This window comes from Bombus affinis, chromosome 10 (assembly GCF_024516045.1).
Source record: "Bombus affinis isolate iyBomAffi1 chromosome 10, iyBomAffi1.2, whole genome shotgun sequence".
NCBI lineage: Eukaryota > Metazoa > Arthropoda > Insecta > Hymenoptera > Apidae > Bombus > Bombus affinis.
Window position 1 is genome coordinate 7,618,602 of NC_066353.1, and position 22,891 is coordinate 7,641,492.

The 22,891-nt window shown below is 37.7% G+C and overlaps 1 protein-coding gene across 11 annotated transcripts in view; it reads left to right on the plus strand.

Annotated features, from left to right (window-relative positions):
• Positions 1-22,891, plus strand: part of LOC126921161 (uncharacterized) — a 238,046-nt gene that overhangs the window by 160,928 nt on the left and 54,227 nt on the right. For all 11 annotated transcript variants that reach the window (XR_007712248.1, XR_007712249.1, XM_050732460.1 and 8 more), the window contains one exon: positions 21,565-21,668. Coding sequence is in view for 9 of the 11 variants with exons in the window: in XM_050732460.1 (XP_050588417.1) it covers positions 21,565-21,668 (104 nt within the window). In the remaining 2 variants the exon portion in view is untranslated. The remainder of the gene's footprint in view (positions 1-21,564; positions 21,669-22,891) is intronic.

A 22,891-nucleotide genomic window follows, 5' to 3' on the forward strand; every position in this document is an offset into this window, starting at 1 on the left:
TTCGTATTTCATAATCTTTCAGCTGTCTTAAGAAGGTAATTATTCGTGTATGTTTAAGAGGCTTGAAGTCTCTGGAGTCAGTTTCCAACTGTGAAATATTCATGATGATTATAGTTTATAGAGCGACCCGAGGTCTTTTTAGGATCTCAAGTACTTCTAATTAGCACAAATGTTTGTAGTACCGCTATAATTATGTTGTATCTAAGTGGATTTACATCTCGATTAGTAACTTGGAAAAAAGAACGACTATTTGCATATGAAACGTTGAACAACATCGTTAAGAGTAATGCAATAATAAAGAAATTTAAGTCGAGTAGGTAAATGTTCGCGAAAGATGAAACATTTTTCTAGTTTCAAACCAGTATGCTCTTTATGTCAAAATTTTAATCTTTAAATAGTCTGCTTAAATGCTAAATAACTAACTATGCTTCTAACTCAAACCATTATAATTGCACAGTCATTGCACCAGTGTTGGCTACGTAAATGAAGATGTTGAAACGTAATTATCTGAATCGTAACGTACAAGAAATCTCGGAGATTCGTGAAACTTCGTGAAAATTTTCTGGTTTAATCCGATCGTTTCCGTGAGCACTTTCGAGCCCCAGGCTTCCGGATATTATACGGCTGCCGAACTTCTCGGAGCGTCGAATTTACATAAAAAGGTACCCGTGTTCCACGGTGTCGTTGTTCACATGGGTGCCTTCCCAAAGAGTTATGCTAGCCGGTGGCCATTTAGGGGCACAAATTACTCGAGCAAAACGAACAGGAAACGAGGATTTATCACCGAGCAGGCCTCTATCATGCGTATAGTTTCTCTTTTGATTTTGAATTTTGAATCGCCATTAAGTCCGTATCAGGTTTAGATTTCGCATTGGGATTCCGTTTTCGCACGACCCACGGTCATTCTTGAATCGCTAAATCTATATTATTCCTTCAGCGGTAAACAGTTTAGGGAAATCTGAGAATACTAAACATTGTTTAGCGAGATCAGGCTATCTTTTATCGTGTGTATCTGTTCGATCGGATGATTTATACGTAATGTATAGGATGTAAATTAATTTTCGTTATACGATACGAACATGAATCAACGAATGGTATTCGGAGATACGATAGAGAATTTTAGAAGAATGTGTCGAATTCTTGGCATAACGATTCGGTCAATTCCGCTATACCGTTAACGATCGTTGGCATTCTTCCAATTTTTGATTAGTTGCGTCTTCCGCATCACCGATGAAAGAAAAAGCTTTCGTTCGATTTGGAAGTCGAAGCATGTACCTGGAAGTTGGTATTCTTGTAAAACGATCGACTTCTATTTTTTTTCCCGTGTCGCCTCGATTCAACTGCGCGAAAACGTGATCGGATTAAGTTTAAGAGGGAGCACGTATCAATTACGTGGAAGCAAAAGAAGAAAATATCAAGTAATAACATACAAAATATACATGAAACTAACATTTAGGTACCTGTTATATGTTATATTTAAGAAATCATTTCAGAAATTTAATTACGTTCCATTATAATTAATTTATGCAAAATGTTTCATTAAATGTTAACATTATCATCGATAAATTTTATTCTATAATCATCCGTAATAGCTGTCCTCCTGCATGCATAATATTCCAATAAGAAGCAATTCCTTTTTCAATCTGGAAAATCAGCTGTTTCCGAATGGACCGTTTCTTATCATTTCCATCGAGTATATGCATATGTATAATAAGAACAATCTCATATACACTAATCTATGTACATGTATACGTGTACAGATAACATCGAAGCTTTCATTCACAATTATATTTCGCGCGTTATATTTGAAATAAAAAGTTTATATTTGAATTTTATACAATATCTCGACGCTTTACTCGACCATACATACCTAGATTTAATAACGGGACTAATGGCAATAAACGGTACTTGTCATTTTTTACAGAATGTTTAAAAAAATTGACAATATATTCAAACTTATCTATCTACCGATTTCGAATATTATTGTTTGAATTAATCACGAAACATATTTAGAGAAACTTGTCGTATCTGATTTATATTTTGGAGACACGTGTACATGGGTGGTTTAGATAGTCTTGTCATAAATTTTGTCGAAAAAATTGCGCCATAACTCGTTTCACTTTGAAAGGTGCCAATATTTTATCGCGTATTTATCAGTTATCTAAAAATAATTTTATCTCGTCGCGTAACTTTTACTTGTGATTAAATTACGTGTAATTATACGCGGAAATAGGCAAGATTAATAATATTTACGACAAGTCAGTATTTCACGAATGTAAGTTTTTAGTACACGCAGGTATAGGAAAAACTATCTCTCTTTAACGTTTTTTAAAATCTTAATTTGCTCGAACGCATTAAGTAGCCCCACATGTGTCACACAACCATCACTTAAAATCAACATATTCGCTTATTCGTTGCTTGACTACTCATTCGTGCCTATATAAAAATCATTTTCAACAAACGGCAACAAGCATGCAAATCAACGTTTAAATTCTAAAGTTGGAAACATGGGCCAACGCGGACGCCTCTATGACCGTTTCTCTGAAGAATGTCTTGGAAACAATTCAAGCAATTCAAGCCGAATACTCGACGCGATGAAAATCGAGGCAATATAACAACCGTAAAAACGATCGATGTCACGAACCGGAAATAAAGAGCGCTCGTCGCGATTCGGAGACAGTTTGGGGCGGACAAGAGCACGTTTAAGGGGTTAAACGACGACTGACGATGACGACGACGACACTCAAAGGGGGACGGTTTATTGTGGTAGTCGACAGCGTCAACAGGCTTCTATTTTCGGTTCGTGTCACGAGGAGGACACCGACGAGCGCACGATGCTCCTCCTCGTGACATAACCCCGGGTTAGTGGCCTCTTCGTGACACTCGTTACTCATTCGCCTGCATCGCGAAATGTATCCGTAATTTATTTCGATGCAGCACGTGCAGTCCGTATTTTTTTCTTTTTTTTTTTTCTTATTTTTTTAACAGCCCCGGCGTGGGCCACGTTTGCTCGACTTCGAGCTTTGTCACTGGGAATATTCGACGAAAGGTAGATGAACGGGGCAATTAAAATGCTTGGCCGACTAATTGGCCATCTTACCATTCGTTTTCTCTTCAAAACGACACGATTAAACGGCGATAATTTGAACGCGTTTGACAGATCGCTGGGCTTTTCGTCGATTGAATTTTACCAGGACGATTGCGATTAGTCGCATCGAAACGAAAGAAACGAAACAAATAATCGTTCAAGTTCGAAAATTTTGTTGCCCCGCGAATACCTACTGTTTGAAACGAGCTCTATGTTTGGAAATTTTCCTCGTAAACCAATATTTCCACAAATCATTCGCGTCATGTTTGAGAAGAAAACAAGATGCTAACGAGTCGACAAAGGTTGAAAGAACAGAAAAAGAACCGTGAAATAATATACAGAGGACGAGTACGGTGAAGAAGGAAGTCGAAACAGGTGCAAAATCACACGGGACCCCCCGAGCTTCCGACGATGTTCGTTTATTTATCGTGTCGGCCGGTTTATTGAAGGAATGCACCAAAGAATTCGAGATACCGCCTACATCTGCCAGACATATCCATCTCACAAACATTTTGAGAGCTTTTTAATGCCGAAGCACCGTAACATCCTATGAACTTCACGCGCTCAAACTTCGATATGGAAGTATTGACAGCGATATCAGAGATCGTACAGCTTACTTTATTCGTATTTTTTTTTTTTTTTTTTTTATCTATATCCTTCATTATCCATCTATACTTTATTTCTAAATTTACATTCGCATTATTTGTTATCTATTTATATTATGTTTTATCTCTACGGATATGTTTAGCTACGTACTACGAGTAAATTAAAGGAAGACGATAAAATATTAAGAAACTCGTTTAAGCCACGTATTTTCAACCCTCCTGATGATTTACCGTTTTTTCCTCCAACTTTGGAGTTTAAGCTTTGTACGTAGAAAAGTCATAAAACGCGGATAAAAGAGAGAGTGCTGACAGCAGGATATGTATACATTCGAAGAAAAAGTATCGTTATGTACTAAAACTTCTTGGTCGAACGTTCTTCCAAACAATTTGTACGATATGCAATTTAATTTATAGTTCTTTTTCGCCTAATTGAATTAATATTATTGGTAAAATTGAACAAATTACAAGTCAGCTAAACGTCCTGATCGATATAGATAGGGTGTGCACAGAGGTGTAAATTTATAGATACGATTTGTGTAAGAGAAGCGAGTAACAGAAAGCTAATAAATTTGGTATTATCGATTGATCAAATAAAATTGAAAAATTGAACGTTTCTAGATGTAAATATTAAAAATAAGGTTAATTATATATAAAATATAATAGCCTAGATGCTATTTGTACGTATAACGATGATATACAGATAACAGCGTGTAAACGTTTATTCCGAATCATAAGACAAAAAGATTAGAATCCACGATCCAACTTCTTACACGAATTTCAATCGAAGTAGGTAGATAAATCTCGTCTGGTTACACGAACCCAACACATGATTCCTTGCTAAAGGGAATAGGATTTTATAATTCTGAGCAGTTATAGTATTACAGCATTCCTTTTCACCCCATTTCCCCCCTCGTTCATCTCTTTCCGATCACAAAGAACTGAACTCCGTCCAAGTGAAATTCAGACAAGCTTCCTTTTTCAAACGGACGTTGGAATCGCGTCATCCAATCCCCGGAGATAGGAGGAATGCTTTGTAGGTCTGTAGCCTGTAGCTCTAGGATTTAACGCGACGAGATGAGTAACGAGTCTAGCCGCTATGCATCACCCTTCCAGTTATTTGTCCTCGTTAAAGTTTTTAGTTTCCACTTAAGTCGGGGTTGGGTCGGCGCTAATTTGCCCGTAGATATTCCTCTCACGATTTAAGCGCGTACGACGTTTGGAATTTAATCAGATGGGCATAAATTTCATCCGGCCGCGTAATAAATCCCACAATTCGTTCTTTCATCGGTTCCGATCTCACCGTGTGTCCCCATGTGACTATAGAGGAAGAGGAAAAGGATGGTCGCGCGTAGGCTACGCTGGACAAGTCTGAAACGTGAGCAACCTGAACTCCTGTTTCTCGTGATTTTCGTTTCGTTTGGTTTCGTCTCGTGGATTCGATCGCGCATCCGATTCCAAATCCTCGTCGATTTCGTAAAGTCGCATGTAACGCGTGATAAATGCTTCATTTTTGAAACGCGATCTTCCTTCCTTTTATTTGTACTCTATTCTTTATTTTGTTTTCTTTTTTTTCGTAGATGGTAGAGTTTAAAGATCGCTTTTGTTTAAAATACGAACGTTGTTTCTCTTTCGAAAAAAAAGGCTACCTTTTTAATGGAAATTTGTATTAATCCATCTTTGACGCAACATTCCTTCTTATTTATGGCTATGACTGTTCTCTATCTATTCCGTAATTCGTTTGTTCCGTCGCTATAGAATTCTTCGATCTTATCGTTGAAATAATTTCCTATTACCTTCGCGACTTTGTCTTTGTGAGAATTTAGATACTAATTGTTCTCCATTGACCGATTTCTCGGTAACAAGTGATTTTGTAACCGGTGATATTTCCTAAGGAAGTTTCATCTAATGATTTGTGTACTCGGTAGCATTAATATTAATATAATATAACAATGTAACGAAATTTACTATTGAGATACGCGACTGTAATTGAAAAGAACATTTGAAAGAAACGACTGGTCATATCGAAAGTCCGAGATCACAAAAGGAAGGTAAGTAGAGTATGGAGCTTGATGTTTATATTTACCATTTACGTATAAACTATAGCCGTGTGCTTTGAATGTTATTTCCGTGAAAAATTCTACCGCGTAGTAACAAAAATTACGTAAAGGTAAAAGACTTCAAAATTATTTGATACGCGTTAGATGTTGTAATTTCTGATCGATTAAACGTTATCGTTGAAACTCGAGTTATTCATCATCGCGAAATCTATCGTTTTTTGTTCAAATTAAAAACAATTTGCTGTAATAGGGAAATACGGTGAGTTGCGCTTAATCGGAGAAAAATTAAGCGGAGTACGGAGCAAGCGTCGTGGATTTAAAAAGAAAAAGAGACGTCACACTTTCAGGCGCGTTACTGCGAGGAGTACGATGAATCGCTTGATCGAGAAGAAGCAAGGTCGTATATGCGTGGTCGTATTGTCACGTAATATTCCTCTATCTGAATCGAAGTACGTGAATCGAGTCACGCAGCGCTCGACGTTTAAACAGTCAACAAATCATGCAACGGGTCATGATTTGAACTTCGTTTGTCACGTATCGTTTGAGCATTGTTTGCCGCATATCATTTGAACTTAACCTTCGTCGAGAAGTTCCTTTCATCCTTGTTCTCATTGAAGAATCATCAGTTTCATCAGTATCGTGTACCGATATGAATCCGATGACGAAAGGTTGAATAGAAGATAGTGAATCACGATACCGAATAAAATATGTAGAGAAAAGAAACGTTGTATACTTATGTGGGAAACAAAAATATGAAATACATTAATTAATTAAATAAGTAAGTAATTAATTTAACGATGTTGGATATATATATAAATAGGAGTAAAACTAGAAGCATATTGATTTTAATATACTTACAGTTTGCAAGAATTAAGTTTAGCGTTTAATTTTAGAGTAAATACGGTTTTTAAGTTAAATAACATTTTTAAGTTAAATAAGAAAATTTGGAGGTTCGAACGTGAATTTACGTAGTTGTGAATATTTTAAAATTGGCGATGAATTATAACTGCTTGGATTGAAATTATTATTTTAAGATAGTTTCATGTTTCAAATCGTTCGATCTTGAGGCAATTTTTGCACCGTATATGATCTTATGTCCTCTATGTTAAAAAATTGAGAATTGTTCGAACACTTTAAATTTTTGTATTTCTGTCTAAAATTTATTTTGTGTTAGACAACTGTAATTCCATTATTTTACTATTGTTTGTACATTTGAGCTATTTCTTAATACGTTAACTCCTAAACCTGTTGCTTTCTGTGCCTCGAAATTTATGCAATTTCGTATAAAATGCCACCCAAACTCAATATCGAAAATATTGCTGATTACACAGATCGTTTCGCCAAATTTTCTACCTCGAGCATGGAATTGCGTAAATGTCCGCTCGTGAAAAAGTAAATACAGATTCTACAAATACGAGAAAAAATGTTTCAGCAAATTTGATTGTTTTGCGAGAATTGTTTGCTTAGAGCTAACGAAACACGACGCTCTTAACGCTATCGCCACTGTTACAACCATTACATACATGGTGTGTACATATGATACGTATATTGCCTATTATTATCACTATGATTGCAACATTAATAATCATTATCTTTACTCAAAGAGCACACCGTTCAACGGATTAAGCAGCTTCTCGCTTCTTCGACGTTATTGCACGCGGCGCGGCGTAAAGAACAAAAGTCAAAAAGAAAATCGAGCAAAATGAATATTAAGATGGAAGAATGTGCGTGTCGTGAGGCAGCCACTATCGGGAAAAGGAAAAAAAAGTCGCTGATGGGAAAAAAACGAAGTAGCGTCGTTTAATGTATGCGACAAGAGAAAGGTGAAAAAGAAAAGGAAAAGAAATGGCGAACGATATCGGGCAACGATCGATTCCTTGAACGTCGATACAGTTACGGTCGTACCTCCCGATACTTTGGCTGATATTCGTAATTTACCAACACATCGTCGACCGGCGTTTATTCCGGGGGTTCATTAGTAATTACCAGCGATATTCTCGTACCAATAAACGCGTTGATGAATATTGCATGAAATCTCCTGTGCTTTTGTCGCCTGGACCGTGTCATTCTTAATCCCATGTTTCTTCGAAACTCGATAGTAGTATCGTGTTTACACTTGTAACTTTAAAACGTTAACGAATTTTGTATTCGACATGGACAATTGCTTTCTAGAACGAGAACATTTTAAGAACGTCTTATGACGTAAGGAGATAAGTGGAAGAAGGAAATAGAGTTGCCTGGTTAGATGCGAGATAAGAAAATATTGAAATTTTATTTAAATTTTGAAGCGACAGCAGAGAACGTCATTCGATTATTTTTGAGAACAAAGACAGATTTTAAGAGGTACCTTCGTGTTTTAGGAGACAAATTTAGATGTTGCGTGTGGTAGATACACAAAATATCTAACGTACAACGATATCGTGTTTACAAATGTTTATATAATAGCGAAAAGAGAAATAAACGGGTCCGTTAACCCCATAAATGTCAGATTCTACGTTGCCGGAACCGAAAAGCGGTTTAAAAAATGAGAAAAGATCGTACGTATCTAGTAATGGCTAGCTGTTACATTGAATTGTACATGCATTAAGAGTATCTTAAAATAGTATCTCGAATGACACTGTACAAGAGGCGTTTTCACCCACTCAATTACATCTAATAGCAAGTGGTAGGAGTTCTAGATTGCATTTAACAAACGTATATGCACTACTAATCAGTAAGAAGTACTTCTACTTTCAGTGCTTGAAAATTTTCCTATCATTACCTTAAATTACGAGAACTTAGTCTTTTAATTCGTTTGAATTAGCTCTAAACGTCGTAGGTAAATTGCCGACTCTTGTTAATCTTGCGTCTGTTATGATATTTAGTAATCGAAACAAATCACTGCTTAATGTTCCGCGCGAAGACTTACGTGAAATAAATTACTCGGAGCAAAGGGACAAACCATTGTTTCGAATAGCTTCAGCGAGCTTCGAGTTCCGTTCAAACGACATCGACCAAAGTCAATTACGGCAGACCCACGCCCATAAAAAGTAACAATCGAACATCAACAACTAGTAAGCAATCGTTGCGCAATTATACTCGAATACGGTCGCAAATCAATCTCCGGAAAGTTCTCGTAAAATTGCTCATCATCCGGCGGCAATATTCTCGATGAATCGCGCGGTCAAACGAGAAGTTCGCGCGACAATGCGCCGGTAATGAGGCCCCATCATAGCTGGTTCGCCGCAGAAGCGCAATAAATCAACAGGATAAAACACAGATAACCGTATGTTCATTAATTTCAATTTGATGGCACGTCGGAGGGATGGTCACGATGCGTTTCCGGGCGTGTGTCGTGAGAAAACAGCCGTTCATCGCGATTCCAAGGCCTATATTTACCTGAATAGGACAAAAACGACGTTTCGTACGAACCGATCGATTATATTTTTAAAACTCTACCGGATACGATCACGATGGCCGAGCGTTGAAAATGAAAGCGCTAATGCGAAAATGTTTCGCAACACGCCCGACGTATTCGTGAAACGTGTCTACGACATTTGAGATATTTTCGCGAGTCTGTGTCACCGAATGAAACGTAAATAGGTACTTTTTCTTTCAAATAAACGAACAATTCTCTTAGCGTCGCAACTTCGTCACAAGTCGTCACAAGTCATCACCGTTGCTTCTCGCAGCGATAATAGCGCTTGATGAATATTGCATGAGAGAAATTGACCGTTTTTCCCGTCAACGGATGACGTATCGCGAACCGAGAACGCTTAAACCGTACTTTTTTATCTCGCGTTATTCCCTTCGATCTAGCTCGTTCGCGCGAGTCGATATTTATGGTTCGCTCGCGACGCACGCCGAACGAATTGGCGTTTTTCTCCTCGTGATAGAGCTTTCTCCGTACGACCGTGTTCGACGGTGCACCATGGTCGTCAGACGGTCGTTTTTCATTGGCTACGACCTACATGCCGCGACGCTGCCGGAAATCAGCCGGTCGCCATATATTCTCGGCCAGCGACATTTCACGCGCCCGCCCATACTACGCGATTATACGGGGCTTAATTTGATCACGGAGATAAGGAAGCCGGCTATGCTAAATTGTTTTAAAAATCGGCCCATTCGCGGGAACCAGGTGTACCTCGTTTAAGTAACTGATTCGAGATTAAATCTCCTTTAGGTGAGGCGTTTTCGGTCTTGCCGAGGATGCGAGAATCTGGTTGAGCGAGGTGCAGGTTCCAGCGTTTCGACGCAAAGTGTATTGTTGTCGGCGTTATCGTGGGGTGTCGAGTCTTTGATAAAAGTGTTTAGTTTTTCGAATATTTGGTGTAGCGCGCGTGTATTTTAGGGTTGGGTTTGCTTTAGGAGATAAAGTTTTGTGAGCGATGCTTGATTCGAACGATATAAGTATATTGGCGGTTTTTAAAAAGATCCGGACGTTGGAGTCGTGCGAAAAAATTGCGTTTGTTTAATAAAATAATTAACGAATTTTCCTTGCCGATTCTTTGATCTTAAACTTCTTGATCTTTTGAATCTTCTTGTTTCTTTTGTGAATTTTAAGGGATATGAATAACTATCTTAGAAATTACGCGTTTAACGATTATAGTATTCATACGAGGCTTTTTAGAGAGAAACATAATTACAATACAATTAAAAGCATTAGTTTAATAATATAGCGATAGCTTCGACTAATACAAAAATACGAATTGATATTTCGTTTGCCTCGAGATTATACATACCGTAACGTAGTAATTTTGTAACATTACCAAGTTTTATAACGTTAATAACGTAGCTGTGCTCTAATAATTTTATGAATATGGCTTTATTTTAGTTCTATGGATAATAAATTACGTCTGCGAATACATATTTTGATACGCTAATCCAATACGCTCAATAATAATTTTGCGCTAGATTTTATTATATCGCTGTTAGTTTGAATGAAATTTTCAATTAAAAATCTGTAATATTACCGTATGTTCCTTTATCTATTTATTATTGATAATTCTCGTAAACCCTACCTCTATATTATATTTTTATAAGAAAAATTTATTTCTATTTCTTTCGTGTATCCAAGAAATCTTAACTTCTAGTTACGTAGGCACTGCTATGTATATGTCTCTAGGTACATATACATATAGTAGAAACATACTACATTCTCAGAACACCGATTGATGCAAAATTCGAGGATTGTTTTTTATAAGAACGACTAAGGAAACAGGAACAAAAATCGAATAAAGTTATCCGATATTAAGCTACGGATCTTTATGCAAATTTGAATTTTTTACACTTTGGATATTATTTGAATTCTCTGCACCTTGGTACCTACCTTTAAATTTTGTATAATTGCGTAAAAATTCACCAGTTAATTAACATTCTAATTAAAAAATCTTTATTCCTGTTCGAATTATTAACGTTTTTAAAATGGTCCAAAATAAATTCGTTGCTCCAATATAAAATCAGACTCCTTCGATTATCCGAATGTGTATTATAATTAGTTTGGATAATCTAGATTCTTCTGTACTCGTATAATATCGTATGTGTACGAGCACATTCGGAAAAAAGGGCTCGAATTGTCTATATAGGCAATGGACAGTTTAACAAATTACAATATCTTCGACACTGCGTATCATTGTGTGCCTCCTGACGTATATTCTCGTCTCAGTGTCTGCTTGTCCTTACTGCGAATTACGCTCCAAGCCGGTATAGAGAGAAAAAATTGACGATAATTAGTAGTACGTATCGAGTTGAAATCCGCTTAACACCTTTCCGATCGAAAGAATTTTTCAGAATATCGTACAAAATCTGTGGGAAAGTAACCGGTTGAAATACAGTATCGCATCTTTCTTAGAACCGATTACAGACCAAGTTTCCTAAAAACCAATAAATTCTAATTATCCCTTCCACGCATATAAGTGTCGTTTAATTAAAGCGGGACCAAAAGGATTATCGAGACAACAAGGTAGATAAAGTTTCGAGGATTAAGTAATCCTGAGTTGTAAATTTCGTTATGCTAATCGCGGGATTCTTTGAAAGCTTCTCTCACGGTTTGGAAAAAGTAGATTAAAGACCTCTCGATTCCTTTCTTTCTTTCTTCGTTTTATTTGGTTTCCTTTTAGGATCTACCACGAGATTCCTGCGTAATTATAAGCATCTCTGACCGCTCAAATTAGAAGGTGATAATCATGTGTCGTATCGGAACATCGTAAATCGATCGATTCTGATTTCACCTTTTTTTTTTAACACAGAGCGTATCTCACGGTAACTCGCTCTTTTGGATACCTCCAACTTATTGACGAGGCTCGTATGGCATTTTTCCCAACACTGTGCTGTTTGAAACTGTGTTACAAGCGTAAGTGCATGTTGAAAGCATACATACAGTGTTCGACATTATTTTTTTTTCCAGATAAGAAAAGAGACCTAAGCGTATTTTAAAGATTCTTAACAATTTAAAAAATCTATGACATTTCGAGTAAGTTGATGTAAATACAAATTCTACTATACTCTTTTTACGACGTTGAAATTCAAAATTTTACTTTCGTTTGATAACACGGAAGTCAGTAAGTCGTGGTAGATTTACGAGTTTGTTGTTTCCCGCTAATTTCGTATTATACAGATAGATTAAAAGATTCATATTACACCTATGTGTAATATGAATCTAATCTTAATCTATATTAAGCCCGAGTTTTAGACCAACTTGTATCAAAATTGTTTCCTAGAAGTAGCTTCTGCTATACGAGGTACTTCCGCAATTCTCAAACTGTGTTCTACAAAAATGAAGGTACAAGGTAGACGATTAATCTGACGGATCGGCAAACTTCATCACGACCAACGAAACTTCTTCTAATTATACCGTTCTCCGGATCTACGAAACGCGTGTCGGCTTGCATTCAAAAATCTCAACTTGTCGCCAACAATACCATAAAGAACGCTGTAAACAACGTTATAAAGAACGCACCGATAACCCATAACAAGCGAGCTATTTTACAAGGAGTGCGTCGCATTTTCTCTGGTAAATTAACCGCGTCATTAGCGTGGCGACCGATAAGACGACAGGATCCTGTGCGTTGCCCGCGTGTCTCTGTCCCTTCAATAATAATTCAGTCGATAGGCTCACAGCGAAATAAGCGCTCTCTGCGCTACTCTGTAGTATCCTCCTCCTGGCGAGGCACGCGGATTAGTCACGCGCCTCGTCACGCCGCGTTAATGACCTGCGGCTTTAACGAACAGCAACGTTCCAATTGATTCCCTGCATCGTTTCGCACGCTCCTCACCGATTCGTCCGTAACGACGGAGGATATGACATGTCACTTCGTCTTCGAAGCGTTTATCGACACCAAACATCGGCGAAGGTGCTATTTCGTCTAGCTTTTCTTTTTCCTCTCAGCGTATGAGCGCCGTCGAACTTTTGTTTTGTAGCCACGATGCAGATACGCGTTATTTTAGACGTTGCTTTATCCTATCGGGAATAAATTAAAACAACTTTTCTTTTTTCCTACCAAGTATTGTTATTTATTGTTATTTGCAGCAGTAATCGTATATGTACATATACATGAAATATCGAAATAGAGCATTCGTTGCACTGTTTAGTAGGACGAAGCAATTTTCTACCTTGGTCGCATATTTTTAATTATATTCACGAAAATATAAATTTACATAAATATTCGCAGTGTAATTATTCGACTTGGATTACAAAGTTTCGTAACGATACAATGGCACAATGTTATAACTGTTGCAATGTTATTAAGTTGCAAAATTGCTCCTGTCCAAAACATGAAAAATGTGATCCATTTTTCTTCTTCTTCCGTGATCTTCGTTACCATACATACAATACGTAGAATACGTAGAAATTGCACGTATTATTTTATCGTATAACAAGATTTTTAATCTATTGTTCGTTTAACGAAACTACACAATTTGCGTTCATTAAAAAGCACGTATCGATTATCGAACTTGATTGTATACAAATTTTTCTTTATATTCTAAGGAATAAATTCGTAGGAAGGAATATTATTCCTCACCCTACGTTTATCGCTCAATGCTTCCACTGTATTACGTAATATGGTTTCCTTAATAAATTTACATTTTATGCACCAAATTGCAAAAAGTTCATCGCGTTACGAAACATCCTACAGAAGAAATGCTTAGTCCCAATACATAAATTTACAGTTCATAAACGGCTGTAAATAGGTATGCTAAAAAGTAAAGCATCTAATAGTCATTCAATTGAAGTTGATTGCTCAACAGCTTCAACGACCCAATAGAACACTTGATATCATTCGGTCTTCCTTAAGTTCGAAAACTTCATAAAAACTTGGCTCGTCCATTTCACTGATCAACCGAACAAGCAACTTATTAAGTCCGGCGCTTCTTGACAATCTAAGTAAGAATTATTGAAGGTTGGATTGAAATGAGACACGCTTTAATACTTGTTTGACGCTCGATTATTGCGCTATTCCTGTCTGTCGCGTTACAACATAATATAAAACGAACGATCTCTATATATTATTATCCGTTTCTATGTTTGAGCCCGTAAGTATATTTATCGAATGCCCAATTATTATCGAGTTAAACGAAGCGTTTGAAACTTATTGCGAAGTTCTTCCGCTCTTAACATATTAACACGACATACATATATGTACGTATGTATCTGCTTATAATTCCAAAGATACTTGGTCACGATCGATCACATATAAATTCGAGCTACCTCGTTTATTTTTACACGAAAAATCAAGCATTCTTTCGTTTTAAATTACCAATTGAAGATCAATTTTACCAAGTAATTCATTAAAACCCGTCGCCATAATCAAATAAAATAAAGCAAGAGGTATACACGGAAACTTACCTGGTGTTTTCCTTCGTCGTATAATAATTTTTCAGGCAAAAAAGACTATCGCGTATCCGAGGACAACACATTCTCACGAAATTACGAATAATATATCGGTTACCAGTTTTTGTTCAGTGGCAATTCTGGCCGCGGGAATTAATCACGGTCCCGCCGGTTTTTACGTAGTCACGATGGAATCAGGGCGAAATTGAATTAATCGCCAGGCGACACGCGCTGAGTCAGCCGACTCTTGTTGGCCATACTTCGTAAACATTTCATCATCGCACCGGATAGAAACGTGTCAACGATACAATGCCACGCTTTTCTTTTGTTAGATCGATTAATTTCGCGTAATAAGTGTACGCCGATACTTGCCGTGGCACATTGACACGAGGCAGGAAGGAGAAACGAGGAGAGGAAAGGTAGGAGCGGTGAAAGTGTGGTCCGACCGGTAGACTCATCGATAAAGAGTTTTAAGTAGATCGATATCTTAAATCTCGTCGAGATTTGTCAAGTTACTCGATGCCGAGCAACTCGTGACCGCTTTATCGGTGTGAATCTATCAATTTCAAATATCCTTCTTCCTATCCTTGTTCCCGTTGATTAAAACGATCGATCAGACGATTCGCTTGAAGCGACTTGAAAGGATATTTCGAGCAAAGTATCGAATAATCGTACCGTAAATAATTGTGTCAATGCGAAACGTTACGGGTCCTTAAATTATTATCGAATAAAACATATAATACGAGTCTCTCCGAAACCAAATTAATCGACTCTTTAATCTCGTTACATAGTACAGGATTAATATTCATTTTTCAAGAAACGAATCACTTACTTCCACAAGTTCATTTACTTCGAGAAGATGACATAAACGACGGTAAATTGGAATTAGATTACAAACATTGTAATAAAATGTTTTAAAAATTCCCTTCAAATGATCACACGTGCCAGAAACAGCGATGAGAACCTCGGATCTCGGCTCGTACCTACCTATCTCATCAACCGCGCTTCAACCCCCAAGTTAGCAATCACGAAAGAGTGACAAGCAGGATAAATTGCACCGACGGCTGCTAATCTGTCCATTTGGCTGTAGTACCGAAGACATAGACTTAATTGTTCTAGCTGCGAGGAAGTTAATCTTATACTTTTTTGTCGATACGGGCTACTTCATCCATTTACCTAGTGGGACAGACCTCTCAATCGTACGTAAGATTCTCGTGTGAAATTTCACCACGCTAATCTAGCAAAGAATAACGTATAATTTTTCTAAATAATCATTTGGCAAATTTTTGTAAATATCTCGTACGGTTTAGACGTTGATTTACCGCTTGCCATAAATTAATATCGAAAAAAAAAAGGAATTTTAACTGATCCGGAAATAAAAATAGAGAAAGCTTATAATTCGCGTGTACGTTAAAGAACCTGTACCCACGCACCATCATTGGATAAGCTTACATATAATACGCTGAAACGCACTCGAGGCGAACATTTAACACTCGAATATTGGTCAGTATCGAGAACGGAAGCAAGCAGAGCTGGCTGTCGTCGCTACCGCGCAAGGATCTATAAAAATGGCAAAAACTAACCGCACTGCAATTTGAATAATGACAGTGTACTTTCGATCGCTATGAGGCATCTGGAATATTATTTATCCGTATAATCCGTAAAAATGAATTTTCTTTGGATAATATATGCGCGCAATGGCGAAATTTTGCATGTTCTGTAATTGGAGAATGAAATTGGTTTGTTGATTGTACCGGCGGAATTGGAGCATACGTTTCGGTTGTTAAATGAGACGATGTATTATATATTCAGTTCGGTACGTTTTCTGTTACTATTTTGTTTTATCAAAGATAAAATCGAATGTCGATAAATATCCAGCGAATATTAATAAATATATTCATAAACGTTTTATACAACCATATTAAATTATAAAATAAATTATTTCCTTTTTTAGTTTCTTTTGAAATCGGGCTCGGGAGATATAGACTCGTGTGCGAAATATTTTTACGTAAAAACCTTTATATCTATACAAATCTCCACTTATAGACATAGGTATAATTTCTTAATTGCATCTTTTCGTACCTGCTATATTTAATCATGCAATTTCGTTAAATTTCTTATAGATGCTTCGAAATAAGAATTTCAAGATATAATTCAAAATGAAAATTGTTTCAATATCCGATCATATTTTTGGAAAATTTATTATCACAGCAACTTTTTATACATACCTTAATCCTGATGCCACTGTCTCGATTTCTCGACACATTGAAACTACAACTCACTATCTATCGAACCTATCATTTTTACTCTCATGATATCAATCTTACTGTTACTATTCTGTCCATGCCTCGTGTAATTTCTCAACTCGTTGCTTTACACTCGTTACTTTCGAGTTTACCGTGTTTACAAATTTACAGCTTTTAAAAGCCCGCTATTTCTATCCTTATAACGCTAATTTTAGAATTCTGTCGATTCCCTGTATCAAAGCTCCAACTACCAGGTTCCGTAGCATCGATCCTGCTGCATCTCAGCGTCAATAACACCCGTTACCATGTCAAACCATCAATAATTCCATTTATACAATCACGAGCCACGATCTTCGGATTTTTTCTGTCGAATGCATGGATCGCGTGGCTGTAATAACGGTCCTGGTCAAGAAACGACATGATCGTCGATTTCTCGAGGTGGCAACCAAACGAGCAGTACTTTAATTCCTATTCGAAACAGGTCGTTGCTTAATTGTCTCTAGGGACATGTCTGTTTGCCTCGCGAACCGAGCAAAAAGCGGGTCATTATGCGAACAACTGGTATACTTTTGAATAAATGAAACGAATTTACAATCCATTGGCATCCTGTCCAACACACCGATCGCATCGTATCAACGATAAAAACTCTGTTAAGGAAAAACATAAAGATACACCGAAATGTGTAAGATCAATGGCATAATTGGAGATTACTAATTCATAAGCAGCGCTGAGAACCCAACGAGGGTTGCATTATGCCAGTTTTAGGTCGGTTTTGTCGTCGTTCGTCGCGTATTAAATGTTGTCGGCCCTTGATACGATGGAGAAGTAACGGTTTGATTATTTAGAATTCAACAATTTCGATCGAATCGCGTCTATGTCTTTTTACTTCTTTCGTAACTTTTATCTCGACTTCTATCCCTTTCTCGCCCCTCTGTCTCTTCTTTCGATTGCGATTCTGATTACGAATAATTAAAAAGTTGCCGCCGAATGGTTGCTTGAGTTACTTGATTCATATTACGTCGCGATAAATAAACGCCAGCGAATATGCCATAGCCAGTATCGAGATCACGAATACATCATCAGTGACGAAATTTTTAATTAATAACCTTTTTCACAGCGGTTGTGATATGTCGAGAAGAATTATTTACGCTATTATCAGCAGCACACGTATTTATACGCATATTAAATAATAAAATTAAAGATAGCTGAGCTAATATGCATTTGAAATTTGCAACGTACAAAGTAAATATTAAAGCAAAGGATAAAAAGATTGGGCGCAACCTTAAGTATCTGTAGAGCAAACACGAGCTTATATGCCTCTTTGGTTCGTCTCTTTCTTTTTCATTGAAGACATACTCTTCAAAAATAAAAACTCGTCAGAGGTGTGCTAACTGTGTGACAAACAAAATACAAAAATTACACGCTTCGATTGGGTTTCGCGAGAGCAGCTCGCTCGAGACATCAGTTTACATTAACAAATTGCCACTTTACGACATCCTTCCGTTCCCTGCCTTCGACTTGTCTTGCCGCTTCTCTTCTGAATTTCATTCAAACATCACCACTAGCGATGGGATCAAGTTCAATGTGTATGTACCTACTTAAAAACCGGAACTAAATACGATATCCAAGGTCCGGTTGCATATTGTTTATTATACTATTCGCAAGATACTACGATCGAATCTACTCGAAAGTATCCTTTTTCCTTTTTTTTTTTAATATGTATAATACGATAGTTACGCGATTTAGTGAGATCACTCAATTTCGATTGTACGACCAAATTTTTCAACTTTTCCTTAAGAGATACGTAAGGGTTTAAAGGTAAAAATAAACAAAAGTTTAATATCTTTTCGATTTGGCTCGTTTAATGTACAAATTTCCAAAAAACGTTGGTTTTAACAGATCTATATCAACCTGTTTGAACAAACTATCGGCCCCGAAAAAGTAACCCAACGTTTGTGGTAAATTGTAAGCACTGGATTTTTAAACGTTTCCATATTTTTTTATAAAAAAGGGAGCAGAGTCGAATAGCGAAAAGCAGGAAAGCAAACTACGTAATTACCTTGGAACTTACTTGCGACGCATTTAAGCCCATCGCTAGTGATCACGATCAATTTTTTCTTCTCTCTCTCTCTCTCTCTCTCTCTCTCATTCTCTCTCCTGATATGTCACGCGTTGGCGCGTGTGTTCCTGTCAGAGGGTAAAACGAGCAGCTTATTTGATCGTACGTACGCGAAACAAGAACGAAAGGAGAAAAAGACACGGTGAACGCGGAGGCAGAGTGTTTACACGCTGGTGAAATTTACAGGACGCAGGTGAGCGGGATCACGCTGCGCGCTTCTGATCGCGTGTCAAATCGTAACGACGACAGTATCGCGTTCACCTTGAACGAGTCAAAGAGATAAGGCAGAGTGCTTAGAGGCGTTGCGTTGGTAATAGAGGGAGACTAGCATTGAAACTCGATTAAAAAACCCGATTACATGGAGTAACGACCCGTTTACAGATATATACATACGTAGTATGCCGTTTCGTTCCAGTAAACGCGACTCTTGAATCGAACATATTTTTCTTCTATTTTTTTTCTTTTTTTTTTTTTTTTTTTGCTACTCCTAAGAGAGGAATTGCTATTAAAAGACTCGTTTTTGATATATTGTAATATTATGCGATAATGGTGCATTTTATAGAACTCCATATACACATCTCTGATCGGGAGATAAATAGTTAAGGTAACTGGAATTTATACACGTAGGAATAGGCACGCTAATTCACTCCGCTATCTATAAATTAAATATCATCAAATAATAGGAGTTTATGTTCAGATGAGTTGATTTAATTAGCGGCAGTTCAATTAGGGACTAATTAAAATTTCGTTCCAATAAATAGGCTCCTCTGATGATATTTAGCAGTGTAATATGCGGTATTACGATGCTATGATAATAGGGTATTACGTAGCGTTAATTGAAATATGAGCTGTATATTATTTTGCTAGAATCGAATAAAGTAATTTCAATCGTAAATGAAATTCTGCAAACACGAGTTACTTGCGCGCGTAATTAACACTAGCTTCGGTAAACGAATGCATCTACTTTCCGTTTATCCGATACATAAAAGTAAATCAACAACGCGCATAACGCGTACGCTGGTTTCTTCGTTTAGTAAAATATTATCCGCATATCGATATCCTCGTAACAATATCTATACTTTACGAGATTCGTAAACGCAGAGAATATCGTAACGCAAGTTCTAGAGAGGTTATTTAAACCTGGTACGAAAATCGATACTCTCGTTACAGCTACTGAAAATCAGTTCTTGTTTGATTGTTCTTCTTCGTTTTGGTTTATTCCGTTCGTTTGCTCTTGTTCGCGCCTTAATTTACGACTCCGCTGTGTTTCTTCCATCGATTATATACATCTTACTAATAGAATCGGTATCTCGATGTACAGATACATATGATTAAGTTCCAGTTTCGAACGTGCATCTCGAACTTTGCGCATAGAAAGCGTGCACGTTGCTAGTGCGTTACTTTTTCGATGATTCTTTAAAAGTTGAATTTTTCACGATCGTTCCATTAAAAAAAAAGAAAAAAAAAATGTTAAAAGAGATTGAGTAACATTTATAAAGCGCGATTCACATCTCGAATTGAAATACTTGTGTGTTGCGACGTTGTTAATAACAAATTGTAGAAGGTGGAACAGATGCTTCTGTTACGCTAAAACGTGAAGTCTAAAGACAACGTAGGAGCAATGTTTAAAAGGTATAAAATATAATAAACGCGACGCATAATAAATAAAAGCAAATGTTGAGAAAGAAAAAGGAACAGCGTGCATCTTGCATCGACACGACAATTCCGTACAATAATTTCACATTTACTCGGGCCACACAAGAGTAGCCGGGACTTTCTTTCTTGATCGACGTTCAATTAAATCGCCGATATCGGCAACAATATTATTAGTATGATTTTTAGTCGCCATATACTGGGTTAACGATCACCTGCGATGTAACACGCGGCAAATGTAATCGTAAAGCAGGAGTAGATAGAGGAAAGGAGGGACGGTTATTATTTGCGACATGTCTCTGCGATGTTATCGATAACTAGCGATTTGAGCTGCCGTGCGTCTTTAACTTGTAAAACGTTTGATTACTCGCCCCTTAGGTTATTTCAATTCCCATAATCGATACCTCGAGGTGAAAAACTCGTGGGTCGTTTTACCGGAGCATTGTCAAAAATGCGCGTGATATATACTTTGTATTTCCATACGAGGAAAAATGGAAATGATTACACTGTATAGACTCGAATCAGAAAGGAGACCGAGTACGGTGGTACCAGGCACATCCGGTGCTACAGGATAAACGGACTTTCAAGCGGTTGGCATGTAGAAAATTGGTAGTAACGAGGGACCAAAAAGATCAACGTCGAAAATTCTTTCCGAATCCTGTGCTAACGAACGTTTAATAACGACCGCTTCGTTAAATAAACAATACTAAAGATCTATTGCGATAAAAAGCAAGCTATCGATTACCGCTAATAACCACTGTAACAACGAACACCTTATAGGTCATCCTTGGCAGCAAACTAAGTCAATTTCCCCTTTATCCATTCTGAATCGCACAGCCAACAAGAAGTATCTGATCAGAAAATGAGCTAATTACAAAGTAAATTAAATTCCAACGGCATTTCAACGACGTTGAACTCGATCAAACTTCGCGTTAATGCAGCATGAGCGAATCGTTAATCGACCCGTTTGGTTTTTCTATTTTCCAGCGATATTTCAACGAACGTCTGTATCCAGGGGTCAACTGAGGATCCAAGGTGTTGCGACCTGTCTGTACCTGTGCATGGATTCCTGTGGTCTTCTGTACGGCTCGGTAAGTCAAGCTATTCATCGGAAAAAGTTGCTCTTCCTTTCGATAAAGTCGATTCGTAGCACGCCTCCGACAGGCGGTCGGAACATTCCTCGGCTAAGAAAACCGAGCTGCCACGCGACACCCGCGCCGCCTTGCCGCGTCGTTTCTTTCTATTCCGTGATACCCTATCGCTACCATCTAAATTATAGAAACGCAGCCGGGAGAAGAAAATCAGCTCGTGCGATGCCAGCTATAGATCTCGATTGGGTAAACTTGCTTATTTCGTTAACGAACACGCTCTTACGATTACTGATTTCAGTCTGATTCTCGCTAACGACGAGCTAGAATTAATACGCGTAGAAGAATTTCGTGGCAGTTTGTTGGCCGTTACGTGGTAACGTCTTTTGTAGAGTTGAGCGAGTCGAACGAGCATAAGACAAAAACGTACAAGAAACGAACGATGCGAAGCAAATACCTGTAAGAGAGTGATTTTTAAACATCTAGCCAGTTAGATGAATAACAATCGCGAGACAACTTTTCTAACGATCGAAAGTGGCATTTTGTCTGACGATCGATCGCAATAAATACGATCGTTCGAATTCGTGAACGAGAAGACGAATCGGCGGTCGTCGGCACGATCAACGTTTTCGAGACTTAATTAAAGTAGATGACGTTTGATCGGAATACAGGAGCGGCTATGCCGAGCCTGAGAAACAGGTTTAGCCCTTAACTGCTATCGTTCCCTGTTTCGTTCGTTTTTTCCACCGCGTCGCTGTAACTAGTACCGAACAAAAGGAATGCGTTCTCCTGGGGTTGATACACTCTTGACTGTGTACCATTTCGCAGGAGGATACATTTAATGACCGATTAATCTTGTTACTTTTGCGATTTTTGCCGCGTTTCCACGGCCATCCGTGTAACAAGGAAATTGGAATTTGATTCGATTTCGTAGGAAAGCTAGCTTTCGGTGTCGGTATACAACCATCCGGACTCGATGCTTTGAATTCTTTCCAACCTTGGAAATTGATGCTTTCTCCCGTGATTAATCGCCATGATTTCAGCTTCGACTTATCCTTCGTTGTTCGTCGAAACGAGGTTCACGTTGCCCTTTCACACCATTTTCGAAGTTATTGAACGTAGAGATCTTTCAAGCAGGATTAATGGCGATGGCCTATATCCGAATCCTGCGACGTATATTCTCTTCGTTCTTCTTATTTTATCACAAATCTTAATATTACACATTT